Source organism: Polypterus senegalus, chromosome 14 (genome assembly GCF_016835505.1).
Source record: "Polypterus senegalus isolate Bchr_013 chromosome 14, ASM1683550v1, whole genome shotgun sequence".
Classification (NCBI taxonomy): Eukaryota; Metazoa; Chordata; class Cladistia; order Polypteriformes; family Polypteridae; genus Polypterus; species Polypterus senegalus.
Genome location: NC_053167.1, coordinates 125,943,405 through 125,969,567, shown reverse-complemented (window position 1 = coordinate 125,969,567; position 26,163 = coordinate 125,943,405). Strand labels below are relative to the sequence as shown.

Here is a 26,163-nt window from a genome sequence, read left to right as displayed (position 1 = left end):
ACATGGTGGCATAGCAGGGGTGCGTTAACCCTAACTTAGCATAACGGAAAAATGGGCTTTTATGGTGGCGGTGGTGGGGGGGCAATTGCTTTTTTTATTTTCCCCCAGGTATGAACTCAGGTTACGCACTTCATTCTGCTTAGTGCCATTTATTCATGTGCAAGACACCATATAAATGTAAATCCCGCTGTCGTGTATTGGGTGGTCCCAGCGTCACTGCCCCGTCCCTCCGGCTCTTTCTTTCTATTCTCGTTGAATTCTCACGTATTCATAATATTGAATATGAAAGGAGCCTAATTAAGACAGCAATGCGGAAAACGAATCGGTCACTTCATGTAGGGGGCACCACGGCTTTAACTGGTACTGATTGATGCCCCTTGCAGCTCGTAGTATTATAACATTCATGCGAGTATAGAAAAGTAAAGGCCGACGCGGTACGGCGAGTTCCACAGCCCGGTAATCGTTCCAGATGTTCACAATGAAGACACCAGAAGAGGCAGCGCAGGAAAGACGACACAGCAGTGGGACTCAGATTTGCAACATTTTGTGTGGGATTCCCAAAATTTCAATAGGATTTTGTTTTTGGCTTAAGACAACAATTTTAACTTTATTACATAAAGTAGGTGAAGAAAGAGCCAGTCAGGTTTCTTTAAGGACAGTCCATCGCTCTGTGGAAAGAATATTAGTGGACAGAAAATGGCAAACAGTAAAAGGTAGACAGACAGCGTCCTCTGGGGGCCATAACTGGGAATGACGACGGTCACCGAGTAAGGGACATTTATTTACTGATTAGGGAAAAAATAAGATTTGGCAGGGAGGTTTAGTGCCCTCTGTGGGCCATTAGAGGAAAGCACAATATTACCAATAAAAATTAATATATGGCAAAGGAATAAGACAAAGTTACTACTCTGAATTGGTCATTAGCAGAAAAAAACTAATATTTAAAAAACTGGGTAGTTAGCTCCCTCTGTAGGCCATTAGAGGAAAGCAAAATATTACAAATAATTAAAAAATAAAATATATATGGCAATGGGGTATAAAAAAAAAAAAAAAAGGTAGGGCGGTTTAGTGCCCTCTGTAGGCCATTAGAGGAAAGCACAATATTACCAATAATTAAAATATATATATATATATATATATATATATATATATATATATATATATATATATATATATATATATGGCAATGGGGTATAAAAAAAAGGTAGGGCGGTTTAGTGCCCTCTGTAAGCCATTAGAGGAAAGCGAAATATTACAAATAAAAAGTAAATTATGACAATGGGGTGGAAAAGAAAACAAAAGGCAGCACAGTTTAGTGCCCTCTGCAGGCCATTAGAGGAAAGCAAAATATTACAAATAAAAATTAATATATGGCAAAGGAATAAGACAAAGTTACTACTCTGAATTGGTCATTAGCAGAAAAAAACTAATATTTAAAAACTGGGTAGTTAGCTCCCTCTGTAGGCCATTAGAGGAAAGCAAAATATTACAAATAATTAAAAAATAAAATATATATGGCAATGGGGTATAAAAAAAAAAAAAAGGTAGGGCGGTTTAGTGCCCTCTGTAGGCCATTAGAGGAAAGCACAATATTACCAATAATTAAAATATATATATATATATATATATATATATATATATATATATATATATATATATGGCAATGGGGTATAAAAAAAAAGGTAGGGCGGTTTAGTGCCCTCTGTAAGCCATTAGAGGAAAGCGAAATATTACAAATAAAAAGTAAATTATGACAATGGAGTGGAAAAGAAAACAAAAGGCAGCACAGTTTAGTGCCCTCTGCAGGCCATTAGAGGAAAGCAAAATATTACAAATAAAAATTAATATATGGCAAAGGAATAAGACAAAGTTACTACTCTGAATTGGTCATTAGCAGAAAAGAAACAAATATTTTAAAAACTGGGTAGTTAGCTCCCTCTGTAGGCCATTAGAGGAAAATGAAATATTAGAAATAATTAAAAAAAATAAAATATATATGGCAATGGGGTATAAAAAAAAAAGGCAGGGCAGTTTAGTGCCCACTGCAGGCCATTAGAGGAAAGCTAAATATTACAAATAAAAAGTAAAATATAACAAAGGAATTAAAAAAAAAAAAGTTACTCCTCTCAATTAGTCTTTAGCAGAAAAGAAACAAACAAAATAAAAAAAAAACCTGTCTTTTTAGCTCTCATTGTAGGCCATTAGAGGAAAGCAAAATATTACAAATAATAAACAAATAAGGAAATGGGATAAAAAAACATAAAAACAAAACAAAAAAAAACCAAACAATTACTGCTCTTCATTGGTCATTAGCAGAAAAGAGACAAGACAAATGAGAAAAAATAAATAAACTGACTAGTTAGCTCCCCCTGTAGGCCATTAAAGGAAAGCAAAATAGTACAAATAATTAAAAAATATGGATGTCCAAAAAAAACCAAAACAATTTCTATTCTCAAATCATTCAAAGAGACAATAATTTCCTTTTGGGGGTTTACAAAGTAGATTAAAACAAATCAAAAAGTAGTCATTAGCAGAAAAGGAACAAGAAAAATGTAAAAAAAACAAACTGGCTTGTTAGCTCCCTCTGTAGGCCATTAGAGGAAAGTGAAATCCTAGTAGTAAAAGCTGGTGTTGGTGATGGTATTGAAAATCAATCAGTGGCTGACTGTTTCTGCCCTCTAGAGGACTTTAGCAGAAACACTGTTAGTGCCCTCTGTTGGCCATTACTGGGAATAAATGTGGTAAATGAGTAGGTGATAGAAATGTTCTGCCTTGTGTAAGCAATTATTGGAAAAGGAATCGTTAAAAAATAAAATGCAATTTTTTAGTGTTCTCTGTAAGCCATCAGAGGGAAGGAAAAGACCAACATTAAATGTTGTTTATGGTAATTGTATATTAGCAGCAAAGATAACGAAAGGCAATTAGTTAATGCCTTCTGTGAAGCAGTAATGGGAATGGCAATAAATAAATAAGTGGCAGATAGTAACTGCCCTATGTAGGCCAATTGAAGAAATGAATCAGGAAAAATAAAAACCGCAGTGAACTATTGCCATCTGTAAGCCTCAGGGAAAGTCGTTCAAATTAAGTCAGTACGGTAGTGCCCACTGTTGGCCATTTGAAGAAAGGAAAAGAACAAATAAAAAGTTACTTATGCTAAGGGAGCTAAAAATAATCAATGACAGAAAGTTACTGCCCTCTACAGGTCACCAGTGGAAAACAAAATGCTACAATTTGTTCCTAAAGAATCTGTTCCCTGTGAACGGACTGTTAATCAGAGACATCACACATGGAAACACTGAAACACCTACAGGAAAACCTGCCATGTAAATGTTTCAGCCAGTCAGGTGTTTCTGGTGGCCATTAATGGGAACGACAATGAGAAACCAAAACAGTGACTGCCAGGTACCGCCCTCTGCAGGCCATTTATGGAAAAGAAAAAGGAATAATAAAAAGTCAAGTTATTTATATCTGTTGGTCATTAGCAGAAAAGAAAACCGCAAAGATTAAAAGTCGCTTAGCTAGTTCCCACTGTAGAGGAAAGGAAAAGAATAAAGATTAAGGTTAATTACATGAATGATATTATTTTTTAATGACTTAAAGACAGTTACTGCCCTCTGTATATCTTTACTGGAAATGAAAATTTAAAGTCAGTCAGCTGGTGCCCTCTGGAGGTGATGGTGAGAACAAAAATGAAAAATTAAAACAACAGTGCAGAGTTACTGCCACCTGCAGGCCATCAGTAGAAACGCATGAGCCGAGTAGTTTTACTGGGGTCTGCAGGCCATTCGGAGAAGGGAACTTCCACACAAAGGTACTTCAACATGTCAGCATTTTCGGGTTCACCTTAAAATGCTAAAGCAGCAAACCAAGAAACTCTTGGACGGCACTTCACACTTCAGCTAAGGTACTTCAATAATTCCCAGTAGTCTTTTGCACAACCTTCTTTGATTACAATACAAATGATAATAAGAGTTATAATAACAATAAAACAAATTCATTAAAAAATAAAGGAAGGACTCAAGTGGTTAAAGGAAGGGTTGAATGCCTGCCTTCGAGGACCACCGTGTTTCTGTCAGGCTCCAGCAGTTCTTCTCACAAGGTGGGCATTCCGAAATGGGCCACAGGAATGTATGTGTTTGAGGGGATGGCTATGCCCTAAACCTCCACCCCCTCAAGGTCTCTTATAAAAAAAAAAAATGGGTTGCATGATGGAAGCTCTCAGAAGATCAGATTTCCATTACACCAGTCAAGAGGTGCTGCAGGATCCTGGAAAGTGACATTTCCCACCTTGGAGGATACGTTTGTATTCCTTATGTCAATCAGATCATGAGGATGACAAGAGAAGTGATCTGTTTATAGAGTTCCTCGTGGTCAGCTTAGCAATCAACTCAATGGACGCCTGGAGAGCCTGCTAGCCACTTCAGAGGCATTTGGTGAAATCCAGGAAGAGGGGGCAAGAAGGGAGGTGGTGCTCAGCTTTCCAAAAAACTAAAGTCCCCTTCTGTTATGGAAATAATCCAAGAGGCCATGAGCACCTGTTTGCTCCTCACTCAAAAGACAGAAGATCGGGGTGATGCTCTTCCTCATCGACGCTGGAACTCCTCTGCCTCGGCACTCCGGAATCTTCTGATCCATTCTCCAGAAGGTCGTCCTCGCTGACGCTGATGTGCAGGCCCATCTTCCCAGACTGTGGTGTGGACGTCATCATCCTCCCCTCCTGCCCAGCAGACCGCTGCTTAAGGTCTAAAGTTTCCTTATGGATCAGGTCGGGCACAGAAAGCAACTGCTGGTTGGTGTCTTGCAAGATGTTGTTGTCCTCCTCCTCCTCCTCATCACACTGGTTGTCAAGCTCAGGCCGCAAAGCCTCACTGGTCTTGGCCTCATTTCCACCCTGCTCGTGGTTTGATGACATTGTTGGACTGCTTTGTTTCTCTTCATCTCGAGTGGCTTTCCCATTTTGGAGTAAAGGAGTCTTGTATGGTGACTCGTTGAAAGAAACATCTGAGGCTTCGGTGCTGTTGACCACGGGTCGGGAGGAAATCATCATGTCCTGGGTGGTCTTCAGTGACCGAGCCATGCGTTTCTTAACAATCGGAGGTGGCGGCTCCAGTCGAGGAAACGTATCCTGGAGCTTCACCCTGAGAACGAGAAGAGCAGAGTATGGAGTCAGTCTAACCATTGCCATGTCCCCCCATTGGGTCACACGTGTAGACAAAATGGACAACAAAATGTTAAGTTTATCGTCATGTTCATATGGTACACAGAAAATCATACTTGTGTGTCTCCTCAGGACAGATAAGAGAAAAAATGAAAGTAAATAAATACTGTCACGCATGTACGAGTAGGAGGACATTGTATGGACCAAACAAAGGTACTTCCACACCAGGCCAGGGGGTGGCTGGGTGTACTAAACCTTCTTCTGTTATCTCCACAGTCCAGCCATGGGAAAACCTGTCTGACTCATCGGTGAAAATGTCACTTCTGGTGCCCAGGCTGACCTCACTTCCGGTTCCGGCGCCCAGGCTGACGCCAGAAGGAGGTCACTTCCAGTTCCCCAACGTCACTTTTCAGTTAAAACCGCCATCGTTTCAAACCTCAAACAGTTCATTGTCTGGACTGCAACACTTCTATCAAAGACCAAAGTCATTGCAGCCAGGGATGATATATGGGTGGCTGCCCTAAACCTTTTTAAGTGTGTCGAGTCTGATCATTAAACAATACATAAAAACAACACTTAGTATGCAATCATAAAGAACTGCTTTTTTTACAAGCTTTATGGCAGGGGTAGTCAATTATGATTTAAGGAGGTCTGGATAGAAAATAATTTCCTCACGGACAGGTCCGCAGCGTCATCATGTTCAAGTTGCATTATAATTTTTACATTACAATTAATTTATATATTTTGAAGTAGCATTGCCATTGTATCAACACCTGCACTTTGTGAAGACAATGACTCAAATCAAACAAAGAAAGTTCAATGCCATTTCAACAATATTTGTTGAGGGCTACATACAATAAAATAAGAAAAAACAAATAACAGTATAAGTAAGTAAAAGCAAGGTAACTTTGACATTCAACTGAGAATTATAAATAACTAGCCGAAGCCGTAGCATATGGCGGTGTAAGAATAGGAACGGAAAACAGTGAGAAAGGAATTCAGTATAACAAAGGCTTAGGAAACCACCGTCGCAGAATAACGAAAATAGCGAGGAGTGAAACCAATGCCAATGGTCGAGAGAGTACCTTCCTGTAGCAGGCTACAGAAAACATAGACATATATAGATAAGACGCGGCATTCACTGTGTTGCCCAGTCGTCACGATAAGTCAGCGCGTCCGCCATATTGCGAGTGGTAAAAGTGCCATTTAAACTAATACAGGTAGACGTGGAAACCGGGTTTTCAGATGAAAAAACAATAACGTTTTAAACAGTATCGTTTACATACAACAGATTTTGGCGAATCGTTTACATGCAATTATTTATATCCATTTGTACACTAATAATGGCAATTATGAAATAATAATAATAAGTATTATTATTAAATAATTCCTCCCATATAAGTAACATTTCTCGGACTGCCTTCTTCCATCTCTGAAACATTTCTAGACTTCATCCTGTTCTTATGTAGCACAGTATTGAAGTACAGTGGAACAACTCGGTTTACGACCAAAAAGAGAGGGGGGAGGGTGCGTGCCTGCCTGGCTGGTTCATCTGCGCCGATTACTGTGTTTAAGCAGAGCCGCTCCCTGTTCATTGTTCTCAGTCAGACGTGCGTGCTTTACCTGCGCTCTCTTTGTGCTCTACAGTATTTCGTGTGCTTTTGCAGTTAACTATGGCTTCTAAGCAAGTGAAGAGTGGTGAGAAGAAAGTTTTGAAGAAAAGTGAAATCGAAGTAAAGAAAGAAATCGTAGATTTTGACTATTCTAAAGCAGAAAGAATCTACTGTATTAAAGCAGCTGATGTTGCAAAAGGAGTTAAAGCGTTAACCAGGCAGAGGCTTCAAGTGCTGGAAGAAGTGGAAAAACGGTTTACCAGTTTACTCATTTACCAATTTGAGAACCCTCGTGCTTTCAAGCAGTGCAATGTAAACACAGCCAGACTGCCAGTGATGTGGAGGGCAAACATGAAGGGTTGGGTCACAAGGACTTTGTTTTTGGAATGGCTGCATGAGGCTTTCGCTCCCACCAGCTAAAAACACCAGAAACCCAAGAAATCACAAGAGAGGAAACACCTGAAGGAAAACATCCCTCCATTGCGGAGCCAGACTCTTCCTCCTCTCCACCCAGTTCCTCCTCACTTCATGCCAGAACTCGACTCATGAAAGGTTAGTTTTCTTGGTGGTTTTTGTATTGCGGATTTTTCGAAAGTTAATTTTTCAGTTTGTAGCGTGAATTGTTGCAATGTTACTTTACTATTTTTTCAGATGTTCCTTTTTTTCCGCTCTGCTTAAAAATTATTTTTTAAAAAAAGTGTTTACAGCCATTGGGCTGTAAGGCTATTAGCATGAACTCCTGCAATGTTTTTTGGTTGCTTGTGGGTTGGTTTTTAAATTAAAGTTTGGATTTGTTCAAATGTTCCCCTCTGTTCAGAGCGAGCGAGCGCGTGCCGCTGACAGAGGGGGTTGTGTGCTACAGAAAGAGAGAGCGCGAGCGAGCGCGTGCCGCTGACAAAGGGGGGGATGACAGTGGGGGGGGTGTGCTACAGAGAGAGAGAGCAAGTGAGCGGTGAGAAAGAGAGAGCGCGAGTGAGTGCGTGCCGCTGACAAAGGGGGGGCTGACAGTGGGGGGTGTGTGCTACAAAGAGAGAGAGAGAAAGCGAGCCTGCTCGTGTAGCTGAGCAGGGAGCCTGGGTGTTTTGTGTCAGTGTTATTTAATGTTTTTACATTAGTTTACTATTAGACTGTGCATTCTATGGTGTAAATAACTATATTTGTGCTTAATCTTTACATATATTTACATAGTTACATACAGTTCGTACAGTCTGGAATGGATTAATTGTATTTACATACAATCCTTTGGGGGAAATTGCTTTGGTTCACGACCAACTCGGTTTACGACCAGAGTTTTGGAACGAATTATGGTAGTGAACCGAGGTTCCACTGTATTGGTTAATGCCCGAGTGGCCTCACGTATAGATTACTGTAATGCTATTCTATCTGGCATCCCACAAAAACGTATCCATTGCTTACAACTTCTTCAAAATTCTGCTTCCAGGATAATAACCTGCTGCTCTAAATCCACTGAACATATCACACCGATTCTCTCTCAACTTTACTGGCTCCCTGTTCACTACAGAATACAATACACAATACCGCTCTGAACATTTAAAGCTCTCCACAACCTCACTGATCTCCTCCAGACTGACACTCGTCTCGCTCACTCTGATTCTCATCTGCAGCTCTACTTTCTGTACCACACATCAAACTCTGTGCTATGGGAGCTTGAGCGTCTCTCATAGTGCTCCTCAACTCGGGAATTCTCTCCCCTCTCATATACGTCAGCTCGATTCAATAACACATTTTAAAGCTGCCCTCAAAACTTATCTTTTCAAACTGGCATACCCATTGTGAATTTTGCACTGTTACTGCCAGCTATCTTTGTTTGTTTGTTAATTATTGCTGTTGATCGAGAGTGACAGTGGACGCGAAGTAGGATTAGAGATGGTGGGCGGGGCTCTGTCGTGCGTATCTCATGGTCTTAGAATTGGTGGGCGTGGCTCTCTGTCTTGCTTGCCCTTAGTGAATTATATATATAGATAAATACTTTCATAATAACAAGTTTTAACGTTTCAACAAAAAAAAAAAAGACGGCCTCACATAAAAATAAAATATATAAGAGTTTTTAATATGGGCATAACCAGTTTCACAGTCAATCTGATCATCTTTAAATAACTGCATCGTATCCCCTGCCCACTCTCTCTTGTTCAGTGGCAGAAATGAGCTCTTGCTTGGTCTGCCAGGATTTGAAATCATCCTCATGCATGTGTGAAGATTGTCATCACTGAATGTTTTTTTGTGACGCCCCAAAATCTACGCAAGTCTGAGGTAAGACTCGTTAGCGAGTTGTTGGCCAGTAAATGAATGTGTTAAAATCCTCGTTGACCGATCGTTAGTTGGCCTCAACTGGCGAACTGGCGAATTTAGTGGGTAACTTTTCTCAAATGTAATTTTGCGCTTAGTTTCGTTGTGGTGTTTCACATTCCCGCTTTTAACCACTGCCACCGTCTCAGAGCAGATGAGACACAGCGGTTTCAAGCTTCCTACAGGAAGTATGAACATAAACGCCTCGGTCTATTCCGGATTAAAAGCCCGGTTTTCAGTGTCAAGCTTCCGCCGTTTAGCAAAAGCCATGGCTATTTCGTCGCTTTTCTCTCTCTTGTCTTCTCACTCCTGTATATTTTTCTCTCCAAGCCACTGCCGCTGCCACAAGAGTGCCAGCTGTTTTCACTCAGAATGCAGGTTTTCCGCTCCTCTATTCAGTGAAGGCCCGCCCTACGCTGCCTGTGATTGGCTGACATTCTTGCCTTCACTTTGACTGATATCAGTCTTCATGCTTAAACCCAACCAACTCGAACCCATGAAGGCAACAAGTACTGGCCAATCAGAGACACGTAGGAGGTCCAATTCACTGATTTGCGGTGTAGAAACACTGGCAGAAAAGAGTCGCCGGTAGAAATGTAATCTCCGGCAAAACTAAATTAAACTCAATGATATGTCTGGGTCCGGACAGAACAGAGTCTAGGTCCAGACCCGGACCGCAGTCCGCCTATTAGTGACCTGTGCTTTACGGTAATTTAGTCAGGAGTGTTCGTTTATGCAGCGTATTACAGTACTGCCAAAGACAGAGAGACGACTGCAGTAATGGTAAAGAAAATGGAGTAATAAACAGAAAAAAGAATCTGAGAAGTCATCCGGAGCATGGAGAGGAACAAAAATTCCCAGAATCGGTCAGTTGCATGGGAGTAGGGTGTAGTTCTAGAACATGCCTCTAGATGTCGTAGGTCTACAGTCTCGTTAATCAGCCCGCCGACTGACTTGTGCCGAGTTTGATTGAGTGCCTATTTCTGGGCTTCAATCTACTGTACAATCGGCCATGTGACTTTGACATTTTTTTTTCTCCTTGGTACCATGGCAGATTTTCAAAGCACAATGGCAATCGTGTTTTTCTACAGTCTTATATTTGTTCATAAAGAATCTGTTTCCCATAAATGGACTGTCAATCAGAGACATCACACACTGAACCGCTGAAACACCTACAGGAAAACCTGCCATGTAGATGTTTCAGCCAGTTAGTTGTTTCCAGTGGCCATAAGTGGGAACGACAATGAGAAACCAAAACAATGACAGACAGTTACTGCCCTCTGCTGGCCATTCATGGAAAAGAAAAAAGAATAATAAAGAGTCAGTTATTTATATCTGTTGCTCATTAGCAGAAAAGAAAACATCAAAGATTAAAAGTCGTTTCACTAGTTTCCATTGTAGAGGAAAGCAAAAGAATAAAGTTCTCTATTATAAAAGAGAATCTTGGAAGGTGACGAGACGTGATTATCTCAGTGACACTTTCACGTCCTACAAGATGAATCTTCGTGCCAAGCAATGTAACCACGACTGGGGCCGGAAGCTCATGCAAAGAGATTTGGAAAAGTCCTGCGTGGTTATATCAGACACATTTCAATTTAAATCCAAAGAGGACTGTTTCATTTATGTTAGGTAGACTGCCCAGAGGGGACTGGGTGGTCTCATGGCCTGGAATCCCTGCAGATTTTATTTTTTTTCTCCAGCCGTCTGGAGTTTTTTTTGTTTTTTCTGTCCCCCCCTGGCCATTGGACCTTACTCTTATTCTATGTTAATTAATGTTGACTTATTTTATTTTCTTACTGTGTCTTTTATTTTTCTATTCTTCATTATGTAAAGCACTTTGAGCTACATTTTGTTGTATGAAAATGTGCTATAGAAATTAATGTTGTTGTTGTATTTCTTGTAGAGAGAAAGAAACAATATTTACTCATGGGCAGTTCCATGTTGCGTTGTTACGATGTAATTCCAAACACGGAATCAAAATTCAATGTGATATCAACGAAAAGGTAAAAGCGAAAAGAGTTCAAATATATGGACATAGGTGATATGACAGAAGTGCGCCGTGCGAGATGCAGATCACGTGGCACGGCAGCAGCAGCAGCAAGCCAGCAGCTGATAGAGCAGAGAGGAGGTAAAAAACCAACTGTATGTGTTCCCCATTGTAATGCCGTTTAAGAGGGGGTGTCAGAGGAGCAAGCGTGTCGTCTTGGGGTGCGCTCAGTCCCCCTCTTCACAATGCGAGCGGGAGGGGAGGGCATGAGCGAAGTGAGCTGGGGGCGAAGCCCCCTAGTGATAATTAAAGAAAATCAATTTGAGACAATTACTGCCACCAGTGTATCATTACTGGAAATGACAATTTAAAGTCAGCCAGCTGATGCCCTCTGGTGGTGATTTTGAGAGCAAAAATGAAAAAGAATAAAAATACAGTGCAGACAGTTACTGCCACCTTCAGGTCATCAGTGGAAATGCATGAGCCAAGTAGTTACTGGGGTCTATGGGGCAATTAAGAGAAAGGAACTTCCACACAAAGGTACTTGTGATTACAAAAATGAAAACATACAGTTTACTACCATTTTAAAAAAAAAAAGACGTCCAGAGCGGTGATGCATCCTGTCACGTGCGTACTCATAGGGGACAGTTAAAGGACTCTGGTGATTGTCATTGTCTCCTATTCCAGGAGATGAAACTCTGTGATAACACCTTTTATTTGCTTCCCTCTGCAGACCAGAAGATCGACTGGCTTTTCCACTGCTGATGTCACTTCCGGTGTCTGGCTGATTGGACCCGCCTCTTCCTGCCAGAAAGAACTGTCATCTTTGGCAGTCAAAACCAGACTCCCGTCTGAAAAGGCATCTCTTGACATTCATACCCACGTTTCTTTTCTTTGTTATGGGATTCTAATTATACGAGGTTTGCCTCCGGCTGCCCCAACACTTCTTACTGTTTCTGAATTTTGCACCATGACAGTCGCCTGCAAACACCACATTTATCCGTCAAAGAGCTTTTGACCAAAACCAACGTGGTTGTTGCTTCATACTTTCTGTACTCACCAGATCTTGCTGCCTACGACTTTTTTTTCTTCCCAAAATTAATACGGAGACTAAAGTGAAGAAGATTTGCTACCTTGGAAGAAATACAGAAGAAAACACGAGAGGCTCTTAAAGAAAATGTTAACAGGAATGGGAGATGCGCTGGGTCAAGGGCATTGTGTCTCAAGGAGAGGAATTTGAAGGTGAATAAAAGGGAACTTCTGTAAGTTTTATAATATTGTTGTGTGTGTGTTTTTTTTTTTAATAATTTCTTCATACATGTTCTCCAGACAAACCAGAAGTAAAAGAAGGGTAGCCCTGGAAACTGAGAGGCAGAAATGAGAAGAGAAGCTGCCTTAATGAGTTCAGACGTTTTCATTTGGTCTGTTAATTCTTTTAGGGCGGAAGTCGACACCACAGGTTGAAGGCGGATGTTGACTAAAGTTGACACTCAGGGCCAGAGGGCGAAGAAAATGCTGTAAACATCAATTAAACTCACTGTTACGTTAAAAGTGGACCCTCTTTGCTAGGAGGACTGTTAGACTCATTGACCTGATGTTGAATCCCTGTGTGTGTGTGTGTGTGTGTGTGTGTGTGTGTGTGAGTAATGTGAAGTAAACAACATCTAGAATGGCATCGAGATCGGGGGAGACAGCAAAGCGAATGTGGAAAGCAAAATACTTTGTACGTATTATTTATGCATTGCATTTTATTGTTAAATCGGACTCTGACTTATCAAACTCCGATTTTGATGTAAGTGATCTGGAGATCAAAAACAAAAGTCAGGCACCTGCATCAGCTGCTACAGCAACATTCACCTAGGAGGACCACGCAGACACTTATCAAGCTCCAGTTTTGATGCAGACAATCTGGAAATCGAACACGAAAGACAAGTACCTGCATCAGCTGATTGGTCCACAGCTGATCGTAGTGCTGAACACACTTGTGTAGCTGACGAGCCTATGGCAACGTTCACCTTGGGAGGACCACCCAGGCAAAGACCCACGGGAGAAAAGCTGGCTGCCGGACTTCATCAAATGACAATGCTTGCTAGTGGACACTACGGACCACCAGTCACTCGACTATTTCAAGCAGTTTTTTTTCCAGAAAGTTCATTTGAGCTTATGAGTGATGAGACAGAGAGGTACTGTATGTAACAAGTATGTGAATTTATATACTGTAGAGGCTCACGGAATAAAAAGCATTTGTCATAAATACGTTGATTTATGTGTGAAACCATTGATTTGTGTGGTTTTTAGAAAATAGAGTATTTTGGAAAACTATTCAGCCCTTGGACAAAAGGAAAAAAAAAAAGTTAGGCCTAAAAGAGTTAATAAAACAGACAGCCATACTGTCAGTGTGTGGACGGTGAGTGAGCTCGTGTTTCGTTCAGCTGCTCCCATTTTGGAATTAGAAAAAGAATAAAGCATAATGGGACGGCACAATGGCGCAGTGGTAGCGCTGCTGCCTTGCAGTTAGGAGGCCCGGAGTTTGCATGTTCTCCCCGTGTCTGCGTGGGTTTCCTCCGGGTACTCCGGTTTCCTCCCACAGTCCAAAGAAATGCAGGTTAGGTGTATTGGCGATTCTAAATTGTCCCTAGTGTGTGTGCCCTGTGGTGGGTTGGCGCCCTGCCCGGAGTTTGTTTCTAGCCTTGCACCCTGTGTTGGCTGGGATTGGCTCCTTGTGACCCTGTAGTTAAGATATAGCAGGTTGGGTAATGGATGGATGGATAAAGAATAATGTGCTGTCGCGGCTTAGTAAACCGCAGGCTTGTTAGCTTAAGATTCAAATGTGTTGATGAAATCTTCTTGATAAACGAAAAATTTTAATTACGTTTGTGGCCTGTAATTATGACAAGCATTTTATCATCTCTTAGGCCCCATTTATTGTGGATTAATGCAAAGAGAACACTGAAAAATGTGTGATTTCCATTCATACAAATTGTAGAAATGTTGGTAGTTGCGATGTGAGATTTTGCATACAAGTTGATAAAAATTTTGTATATCTATCTGTAACTTAGGCAAAGTAAATGTAATATTAGTGTTACATTAGTGAGACGCATTCATGTTTAAAACCCCCCCGCCCCACCAGGACTGAGTCGTTTTGAATTTTACGACAGGATTTGGGAGGAAGTGCTTCAAACAAGTTTGGCAAGTGATTCTCTGCCAAAGTCTCTCTCTCAACTGCCACACAAAGCCAGGCTGCCTAAATGCCAAGCTTTACCTTAACATATTGTTTTTGGGGGGAGGGTAGGTGTGAAGGTATTCTGTCCCCCCATTGGTCTGAAGTAGGGCTGTTTGGAATTGGCTTGTATCAGAAGCCATTAAGAAGCTTTAAGTACCATGACACCCTATTGGCTGTAGGGGTTGGACAGAAAATCTATAAATTTGCTGACTCCCTCACACTCTCTCTCTCTTACCAAATAATGAAGGAGCGTCTCACACACCATGAACTGAAAAGGACAACACAATGAAGAGCACAGCTTGGCAGCCATATTGAGACGGGCATGCGGCCTGTTCTGAAGAAAGCCATAAAATGATGACTTAACTAGAGACATTTAAGTAACTACAAGTTACAACTTCACATCAGCATTTATCAGGTTGTATGGTTGCCAATATTCAAATGTACTTTGCATATTGTTATTATTTATGAATATTACCAATAATACATTGTTTAAATTGTAACTTAATTCCTGCTTGTCGTTTACTACACCTAATTGCCTGAGGTTATAAATGTAGAAGGGAACGTGGGGAGAAGTTATAAAGTACAATACCTTATAAAGAAACAGTGGTAAGTCCGTGAGATTTGAGGCATTCTGACAAAGGCCACATATTAATAATACAAAAGGGGAAAGCAGAGTAATGTATTTCTCTACCAAGACAAAACAGTAGTTTTACGTCTCTTTGGTCATTTCCTCTTACTACGCGGTCTTCTGGGGAGTTTTTATTCTCATAATGGAAATTAACAAAGGAGGCGCGGGGCCAAATGACACAAAACAATGAAGAGATGGACAGCGGAAACGTTAAAACAAGCTTTGTTAACTTTTACGGGGAACTCGTGTGTTACATGGAGAGAATGTAATCTTGGATTTGAATATTTTCACCACCTTTTCTATTCTCTTGCACAGTTGTTCTGGTTATATAAGCCATGGTGTGTTGGTGATCATATTAGTGGGAGGATGCAGCTGCTGCCTTTCTTCATTCTGTATACCTTTCGCGTCTGCGTCTTATTGGTAATTGTCATTAACATCGAGATGGCAAACTCAACAGAAGATGCTGAGTTAACAACATGACTTACAACTATGGCAAATATAAGAATGTGTTGAAAATTCTTATGAATGTAAATCTCATAGAAGTTGAGTATTGAGAAAGAAAAATTATTAGCTGTAATGATTATAAGTATTTAATTCACAATACCAAGAACTGTATTTTGTATTAATCATGCTGCAGAGAGCTATATGATTTATTACTTCTATATGATTTGTTCCTCAGTTATGCAGAAAAAGAATTAAGCTTTGTGAACAGAATTATGGGACTAATTTGCATCATTTATAAGAAACTGCTGACCTCTTGATAATAACGGTACACCCTGTGATATTACGAAATCAGCTGTGATCGGTTTCTGAACTCTTGCTTAAATTATTTTGAGCAAACTGCTAAAGACTTGGGTATTTAGCTAATTCCTCCTGGCTGTTGTGCAAAAACACTGCATACCTAAGCAAGATAAGATATCGATCACTAAAGCTTACTACGATAAGTTCTGCTTCGAACACGTAAACAGGTCGAGTATAAAACAAAGAATCTCCCTGTAATGTGAGGCTGACTGCACCAGACCAGCTGTATGCAGCCTCCTACTCACCAAGAATAAAAAGTCTCCTGTCATTCCTGACCCTCAGCGTCCACAGTTTCCCTTATCTGAAATGCCCAGGATCAGAAGTATTTTGGATATTTTCGGATTTTGGAATATCTGCATATACATAATGAATTATTTTGGGAATCACGTAGGGAAATGCAGGCAAACCCGCTAAATGATAACTCGCAAATATACTGTAAGTGCCTTGAGCATGGGAAAGGCGCTATATAAATAAAATGTATTATTATTACCTCCAAGCCAATTAATATTCTGTCATTATGTCACAACAAGTCAGTTGAAAATAAAGTAATGGCACTTTATAATGACGGACTGCATGATAATGTGCAGTGCATACACTTGACGTGAGCATTCCTAGTTTTCCTCCTCTTTCTCTGTACGTTTAGAATTCGTTTGCTCAGAGGTTGATGCGCTTGCTCCTTCCTGAGCAGCTCTTCTTTTCTCCACCCTAGCAGCCCGCTTCTTCTCTTCATCTGTCGGCATCTTTTCGCATTAAAACTGATTAAGTCAGTGTTTGTGTTGCAATTACTTAGTACGTTTTTCTTAATTTTTCACTCAAGCTGGCACTTAAGTCTTTAATATGCCTCAAGAATGATATAGCTGCACACATGCGTCGCATGGCCGCCCTGCTGCCGAGAGTTGATTCTACAGTAAAATAAAAATAAAAAGAGTAATAAAAAATCATCACCCCGAAAGCGGACAGCAGACGTCACGTAGTATATGTGTACCAAATTTCAGATCAATCAGTGAAACGGTTTGCGAGCTATACAGGTGATTTAAAATCCTGGTCAGACAAACAAACAGCCACGGTAGCGTATTATATAAGAAGATAATGTGACCAATAGTGGATCTTGCAGCAGCACAACCCCCAGACGCCACCTCACAGACAAAGGTTTCAGGTGCAAATGCAATTTTTATTGCAATAAAGTACTGTACATTACAAATAGGCTTCTTTGTAATATTAGCACAACACTTTATTTTTCTCTCTCTTGCTTCTCTTTGACTCCTCCAGGCGGGCTTTGCCCGTCCTCCACACCCGACTCCAACTCGATTGGATGAGGTTGAGTGGCTTCTTTTATCTTAGACCAAGGAATACTTCTGGTGCTAGGGCATGGCCCATTGGAAGTACTTCTGGATATAAGTGAAAGCTATACTAAGTAAAGATCATGGATCCTTGCAGCACCCCCTGATGGCACACATGGAACCAATACTCAATACTTTGTCGATGCACCTTTGGCAGCAATTCCAGCCTCAAGTCTTTTTAAATATGATGCCACAAGCTTGGCACACCTATCCTTGGCCAGTTTCACCCATTCCTCTTTGCAGCACCTCTCAAGCTCCATCAGGTTGGATGGGAAGCGTCGGTGCACAGCCATTTTAAGATCTCTCCAGAGATGTTCAATCGGATTCAAGTCTGGGCCACTCAAGGACATTCACAGAGTTGTCCTGAAGCCACTCCTTTGATATCTTGGCTGTGTGCTTAGGGCCGTTGTCCTGCTGAAAGATGAACTATCTCCCCAGTCTGAGGTCAAGAGCGCTCTGGAGCAGGTTTTCATCCAGGATGTCTCTGTACATTGCTGCAGTCATCTTTCCCTTTATCCGGACTAATCTCCCAGTTCATGCCGCTGAAAAACATCCCCACAGCATGATGCTGCCACCACCATGCTGCCACCGCCATGCTTCACTGTAGGGATGTTATTGGCCTGGTGATGAGCGGTGCCTGGTTTCCTCCAAACGTGACACCTGGCATTCACACCAAAGAGTTCAATCTTTGTCTCATCAGACCAGAGAATTTTGTTTCTCATGGTCTGAGAGTCCTTCAGGTGCCTTTTGGCAAACTCCAGGCGGGCTGCCATGTGCCTTTTACTAAGGAGTGGCTTCCGTCTGGCCACTCTACCACACAGGCCTGATTGGTGGATTGCTGCAGAGATGGTTGTCCTTCTGGAAGGTTCACCTCTCTCCACAGAGGACCTCTGGAGCTCTGACAGAGCGACCATCAGGTTCTTGGTCACCTCCCTGACTAGGCCCTTCTCCCCCGATCGCTCAGTTTAGATGGCTGGCCAGCTCTAGAAGGAGTCCTGGTGGTTTCGAACTTCTTCCACTTTCAGATGATGGTGGCCACTGTGCTCATTGGGACCTTCAAAGCAGCAGAAATTTTTCTGTAACCTTCCCCAGATTTGTGCCTCGAGACAATCCTGTCTCGGAGGTCTACAGACAATTCCTTTGACTTCATGCTTGGTTTGTGCTCTGACATGAACTGTCAGCTGTGGGACCTTCTATAGACAGGTGTGTGCCTTTCCACATCATGTCCAATCAACTGAATTTACCACAGGTGGACTCCAATGAAGCTGCAGAAACATCTCAAGGATGATCAGGGGAAACAGGATGGACCTGAGCTCAATTTGGAGCTTCATGGCAAAGGCTGTGAATACTTATGTACATGTGCTGTCACAATGTTTATATTTTTAATAAATTTGCAAAAATCTCAAGTAAACTTTTTTCATGTTGTCATTATGGGGTGTTGTGTGTAGAATTCTGAGGAAAAAAATGAATTTAATCCATTTTGGAATAAGGCTGTAACATAAAATGTGTAAAAAGTGATGTGCTGTGAATACTTTCCGGATGCACTGTATGTGTACCATATTTCAGGTCAATCGGTGAAACAGTTCGCGGAAGCCATTAACTGACCGGTGAGACGCTACATCCAATTTTCGTGCGGTGTGGGTGCACATCCATAAAACATAACCTGCTTTTGCCAACATAAAAGGCATTTTACAGCAGAGTCCAGTTCTCTTAATGTAATCAGAGCAATGGACTGCACTAATAAGGACACCTAGCGGGAACAAAGCTGCTTTTGCTAACTATAAGCAGTGACAATCCATGAACACATAATGCCGTTTGTAGTTTCAGAGGTGCCAAATGTTGTCAAGTGGCTTCAGTGCTGCACAAAGCTCATCATCCAATGTGTTTTGTGGATTTAATGGCACTCAATGCTTCATAGGGTCCCCTTGACTTCCCCCCGGATTATCAATTGTGTTGCTCTAACTTTGACAGACGACTCCCATTTTGTATTTTGGAGCATTTCAGATTTTGGATTAAGGATACTCAGCCTGTTAGTAGTGCTCTTTCCTGAATGCAGAATATGAAAAGAATATAAATATGAGTAATTATCCGTTGAGATCGGTAGAGGGACACGCAGCGCTTCATTTATGCTGTGGGGCTGCCCGGAGCTCATCTCTCGTAATTCGGATTTCCAACTTCTAGAATTTTGGCTGCTGATTGTTGACTCCATGATTAGAAATAAAAAAAATAAATAAATAATCATATAAAGAAACACTCCTGTTTTTGGGATTCTGGAGAAAGGCCAAGGGGTCCCCACATAGACAAACTGTACACTGCAAGGGGCCGAGCAATGCCTTTGAACGCTGGGCCTGTGAGGCGGCCGCTCTGTTACAGACCCTCGACCAGCACAAGATGATTCAAAAATAAAATTCGCTGCACACAGTGAAATGTACATGGCAGTAATATTCCGAATTATTGCTCAGTATTATTCAAAGTGTTTCTAGTGGGTCATCTGCTATGAAATGTTTATTAAAATGCTGATTTAAAGAGAGTCAATAAAATGTTCTGCCGAGTGCCAGAATGACTTAAAGAGCCGGCCGTTTATTCTCAAAACTTCTTAATCCCACTGGCCGTTGCAGGGGTTGAAATTTGGTGCAGTTTATGAGCAATAAGCATAAACTGATATTTTAAAATATTAATGTGGAGGTGATTCGGGAAGATATACCTTACACCCAAAGAAAATGGTAATAAATTAATAGTGTAATAAAAAAAATGCAATATTAAAGTGATCAAAGACACCTGACTTGCATCCAAAAACATTATTAAAATGTAATAAATGTTACAATAATAAATAAATATAATAGCAACAGTAGTAATATAAAATATATAAAAATAGCATTAATAGTGATTAAATAATGTTGTGTTTTAGTTATACGGCACATTTCCTAAAGTGGCAGTGCTAATTTTTAAGCCAGAGCGTAAGAATCAATTACTGTAACTGCGTTTGTCGAGGGTCTCCAAGCGGCCAGGCGGCCATCCCAGCCATTAGTTTGACCCACCATACGTACAAAAAAAAAAAAAACTCCACAGTCTAAGGGTCTTTGTTTTAAAGATTTTAGTGAAGCTCAAAGCAAACAAAAAATAAGGAAAATGTTGATAATACATCTTCTTGTCCCTGGTAAATACCCGGGTTACAATTCTTCAGGTTTCCATGTTTGACCTGCGTATGTAGCGGTCCGACAACTCTCTGCTCTTAACGCCTAACTGACTAACAGTTTGTGTTTCTTTCTGGCTGTCTAACTCCAATCCAAGTGCTGCGCTGCTGTCACACCGAGCTCACATTAAACACATTCCATTACTTTTAATTTACAGGGTTGGAACAGAACCTTCCATTATCTGCGTTAAAGTTGCACTACAGTCAGTTCAAACTCAGCTAAGTTCACCATTAACAATAACGTCAAGCTCTTACAGTTACTGTTACGTCACATTTATTGGGATAAACTCAAGCTTCCTCACGACCCTGGATGGACTGATTATATTAATATAAATATCAATTGTACAAATAACTTAGCAAGATGTGTGGAGTACAAGTCCAGGAAGGTTCTGCTGAAGCTTTATAACACACTGGTGAGGCCGCATCTGGAGTCCTGTGTGTAGTTTTGGTCTCCAGGCTACAAGAAGGACATAACAGCACTAGAGAAGGTCCAGAGAAGAGCGACTAGGCTGATTCAGGGGCTACAGGGGATGAATTATGAAGAAAGATTAAAAGAGCTGAGCCTTTACAGTTTAAGGAAAAGACGATTAAGAGGAGACCTGAGTGAAGTGTTTAAAATTATGAAGGGAATTAGTCCAGTGGATCAAGATGGTGACTTTAAAATGAGATCATCAAGAACATGCGGACACAGCTGGAAGCTTATGAAGGGGAAATTTCACACAAACATTAAGGAGTTTTGCTTCACAAAGAGAACCACAGAAACTTGGAATAAGCTACCAAGTAGTGTGGTAGACAGGAGGACTTGAGGGACTTTCAAAACTCGACTTGATGTTATTCTGGAAGAATTAAGTGGACTGGACTGATGAGCTTTGCTGGGCTGAATGGCCTGTTCTCATCCAGATTGTTCTAATTTTATGAAAATAATTACAATTTAGTACTGAATATGAAGAAGAGAACAATGGTAAAGTGCTCAGCACTCCCGGCTGTAAATCCTGGCCCATTTGTCAACCTCTAGCCGGTACTTAATTTGTAAATGACAAGCTGCTGGAGCTCATAGTGACTGCCTAGGGTGTACCAGTGACAGCAATTAGGGCACCGGAGTGCAACACTGAATTATGTAATCAATCAATCATGTAATAGATAGATAGATAGATAGATAGATAGATAGATAGATAGATAGATAGATAGATAGATAGATAGATAGATAGATAGATAGATAGATAAAGGCACTATGTGATAGATAGATAGATAGATAGATAGATATGAAAGGCAGTATATGATAGATAGATAGATAGAGAACTATATAATAGATAGATAGATAGATAGATAGATAGAAAAGGCATCATCTATCTATTATATAGTGCTTTTCCTATCTATCTAATAATAATCTATCATATAGTGCCTTATCTATCTATCTATCTTTGATGGACGTCATGCCGTTAGATGCAATGAATATCAAGTCACGTATTTGGCAGCCAGAAAAACGAGGCCCTATCCAAGCACTAAAGCCACAAAATGTTGCTTGTGATTAAATGAAAATAATAGTAATAATGATTTAAGTAAAGATCACATTGTTGTGAATAACAGAACTAACAAAATGACATGTAAAATGTTCAAATGCGTAACACGTCTGTTCTTCATGGCCCCCTACCTCTCTCAGGTTACACTCACACTACTACATTTTCTTTTATTAATGAAGACATTAATCTGCGTTTCCACCTTCTGGCCTCACTACCGGACATTTTTAACCCCCAAATTTAAAAACTGTTCGAAATGTTCTGTCAAGTCGTATATTTCTGAAATTTCTGAATGGATTAAAATGGAGAGTTTTGAGAAATGCAGACTGGAATTGCGCTCTGATTGGTTCCTATCCTTGTGTGGCCCTTCTCTGATTGGCTCATCACGTTTGCTCGCCCCATACTGTACTCGTGTATTACACTCAATAACAATTCCACCTCATTGTCAGTCAAACAAAACTATTTTTTTTGTAATATTTGCCATTGCTGTTCTCTTTACGTACGTACAGGCAAACAGCCTCATCTTATGTGTTTTTGGTCATTTTAGTGTGGACAAATTAATGTAAAAACTTTATTGTGGACAGAGCTCACTTTTATTTTTATACATATTTAACTCACCCGCCATTGCCGAGCTCTTTGCTTGCGCCGGTCAGCACGGCTCCCACGTTTTTGTTGACTTCGGTCACCCCAATATCTCCCAGGCTGCTCTGCTCCTTTCTACGCAGGAGGTCGTTGACTTTCGCTCCCATCGCCTTCCCAAGGTTGAGGGCATTCTTTAAGTGTTGGTGCCCACTGCCCGACTTGAGGCTGCCCGCTGTCGCGTCATGGGTGTTGGCTGGTGCCAAGGAGCTGGAGGACACACGCTTACTCTGGGCCGAGACTGCCCGGGCGGGCTGCAGTTTCGGCGTCTGGGCTGTGTTGGAATTCTCAAACATGCTTTGGTCAACTGGAAAAAAGGAAGACAAAAATAAAAAATTAAATTAATAAGAATTAAAGATAGGGAACTAGACAGAGAGAATGAACAAAAGAAAGGGACAATAAAAAAAAATGGAGAGCGAAGGAAGGAAAAGTGTCGCTGTATGTGTGGATGACAGTCACACCGAAAGGACAAAAAAAGATTAAAAAAATGAAAATGAAGTAAAGTAATAAAAACTGAATTGGAAAAAAGAAATGTGGATGACACCATTATGGGAGAAAAGGATCTGTGATAACAAATGGAGTGCAGGCTGGTCCAGAAAGAAAGGGAAAAGAAAAAAAATGAATATATGAGGCAGGAGGGGAAGAGAAAGAAAGACAAGCGGAAAAGTCAATGAGAAAGGGGAAAACAGAAATGAATGAGAGAACGAAAGAAAGAAAGAAAGAAAGAAAGAAAGAAAGAAAATTTTGAATGGAACTTTATTAATCAATACTCCACATGTCATTTACAATAGCAAAAGTAAAGCAAACATAGAAAACCCCATCTCACCCCAAAAAGAAAGAAAGAATGAAAGAAAGAAAGAGGAACAACAAAAAACACAAGAGTGAACAGACCAGTGAAAAAGCAAAGGAAAGGGAATATATAATGTAAATGAGAAAGAATGGTGAAAAAGAAGGGAAAAATTAAATTGGAAAGAAAGAATAGAAGCTGAAAGGAAAAAAGTAAGAGGCTGAAAGAGAACAAAGAGAAAAACAAGCAAAAAAAGGAGAAATTGAAAAACATGTAAGAGAATGAGAGCCTTGAAGATGAATGTGAAAAACAAATAAAACTTGACTGAGGGAAGAAAAAGAATGAGCCTAGTAAGAAAAAAGGCGTTTGAGAAAGAAAGAGATTAAGAGCCTTAAAAAATAAAGAATAACGGATTAAAGAATAATTGAAAGGAGAGAAAGTGATGAAAACCACCAAGCAGAATGAATGGTTATAAATTAAAGCAAGCAAATATTAAAAAAAAGGCAGAAAATGAAAAGTCAGAGGAGCAAATGTGTGAGCAGAGGGAGCAACATGAAAAATAAGGACATCTTAAAAAGAAACTGAAAAATGACAGTAAGTGAAAGAAAGAAGGAAGGAAGGAAATTAAAAGAAGGAAGGAAAGAAGGACCTGTATTAGTGAAAAAAGAAATGAGCAGGAGAGCGTGCCATTAAACACACCGTAACGCCTGCAGTGTTAAATTCATTCTTTTAGTGTTAAGTTATCTTTCAAGGTCTAAAACAGGGACGGGGGCCCGGCCCGTCTTTACTCTTATAGCGTTCATTTAGCACTTGTGATTTTTGTAGTGTAAACAGGGATGAGAAGACGGAGGAAGGAAAAATGATGATCTGAAACAACAAAAAGAAAAAAGAGAGACGGATACTTAAAACAAAATCGAGAAAATAAAAAGCGGGCAAAGGAAAGAATCCAAGAGACATTCAGAGGTGTGAGAAATGAATGAAAAAATGTGAAAAAAGCAAGAGAACAAGAAAAACAAGAAGGGAAGATATCTTATTTGGAAAAAGCTCAAAGAAAGATAAGTGACAAGAGAGAAGACAAAAGAAAGACAGGGAACAATGAAGGACAAAATGGAACTGAACTGAGATGTCACTGATTAATGAGAAAAAATAAAAATACAAAACACAGTGTTAAAGGCAACCATAGTAAAAATAAAATGCTGTGAAATAAAAATCCTAAAAATATTGAAAAGATGAAGACACCAAAAGTTAAAGTAGCAAGAAAGAAAAAGGAGTGAAGTTTGTGTGACTTGAGTTCTGCAAATAAGAATCACATTAACCCCACCCTCCTCAACTGGCTCCTCCAACCCACGTTAAATGAGATGCACATTAACCACACCCTCCAGGTTGTGGCCCCGCCCGTGGCTCCACCTATTCCTTTCCACCCTTGTTAACAGTATCATGATGGACAGATGGTGGGGCTTTAGGGTGGATGGGAGTCTGAAGACCCTAAAGCCCACATACACATGCAAACACAACCAGCACAAAACAACACTGAGCATCCATCCAGCATTTTCACACCAGGTTCTTACCTCACATTGTGAACAGCATTTCTCGGTAAGCAGTTATTAAATTAAAAAAAAAAAAATCCAATTTTAGGTTACAACAAAACAATCGGCTGGTACCTTAGTAAAAGTGAACAATGCAATGTTGTCCCAAGCATTACTCTCAAAATGCAAAAATTGCAAATAGGAGAGAACTGTATTGTGTTCATAATCCACCAGATGGCCTCTCTCTGGGACATTATTAGGACAGGAGCAAAGGACCACTAGCAGCAGATGGTGACACTCTTGACATTTTGTGTATTTAAGGACACAATCAGTTGTTAAATCATGTCATATGTGTTTATGCTAACTATACACCCACTTTATATATATATATATAGTTTTTGCTTTATGCATAGCTGCTTTTAAATTTGATTAACTGCACATCACTCTGAGCCAGAATACACAGAACAAAAAAAAATAAGTCTGAATCGACGGAATGGAAAAACACAACACCAAGTTTCCTGCAAATAAACACAAAGCCTTCTCCCAATCCCAATATTATCAGGTAAACATCTCCAAAAGCCGTTTGATTGGTTAAACCGAGCAGCTTTTCACATTTTTACTGAAGCATTCGTCAAACATGACCTACTCGCATATACTGTGTAGTCACTGCCAGGGCTGGGTGGGTAGCAGGGCTGCGGGGGCAAATCCCGGCTTGCTGCGTCTTCCCAGTGTCTCCGTGGGTTTTCTTCAAATCCCGAACACGTGTTTGTTAATGGAGGACTTGAAACAGGCCTGCTGTGCCCAGAAATTGTCTGCTTTGAACCCAATGCTGCCGTCACCGTCCTGCTCCACTGACAGACTGAGGTGATCGTTCCTCCCCCACACTATGCGACTCTTCAATTCCTCGCGGCCGGCGGGGTAAACGTTAATATTATACAAAGTTATTGTCTGTCTGTTATACCTTCATTGTTATCACTCTTTAACTTAATATTGTTCTTTATCAGTATGCTGCTGCTGGCGTATGTGAATTTCCCCTTGGGATTAATAAAGCATCTATCTATCTATCTGTAGAATGGATAAAGTGGGCTCCATAAAGTGAAAAGTGTAATCGCAGCACCCTCATGAGTGCTTTCTGCATACACGAGGGAATCCTCTGCTATTTTATAATCTCAAAGAAAACAACCGTGTGGTCATTGCTAGAGCTGTTAGTCACAGTAATGGAGGGAGAACTGGCAGCAGGAAGAGCCCAGCATGGAGCAGCTCCTCATCAATAATCCTATGAAGCATTTGGACTCAGGGCTGTGCCCCCAGTTTATGAATTAGGGGGGCAACAGTGACATGTTACCCGGCTAAAGATTTTGTTTTCAAAGTACAGTTTATACTCGCGTTTAAGTTCTCCCGCAGATAAGTTGGGACTTGATTTTACCGTATAATTTCCAGTATT

General features: G+C 40.6%; 1 protein-coding gene across 1 annotated transcript; it reads right to left on the bottom strand.

Annotated features, from left to right (window-relative positions):
* Nucleotides 1-2,281: 2,281 nt before the first annotated feature.
* On the bottom strand, nucleotides 2,282-25,618 carry LOC120515243 (uncharacterized protein C1orf226 homolog). Its single transcript, XM_039736063.1, has 3 exons — nucleotides 24,762-25,618; nucleotides 22,386-22,713; nucleotides 2,282-5,138 (listed from the first exon to the last, which is right to left on the bottom strand). The coding sequence occupies exons 2-3, from the start codon at nucleotides 22,700-22,702 to the stop codon at nucleotides 4,547-4,549; spliced, it is 909 nt and encodes a 302-aa protein (XP_039591997.1). The 5' UTR covers nucleotides 22,703-22,713; nucleotides 24,762-25,618; the 3' UTR covers nucleotides 2,282-4,546.
* Between the last annotated feature and the right edge of the window lie 545 nt (nucleotides 25,619-26,163).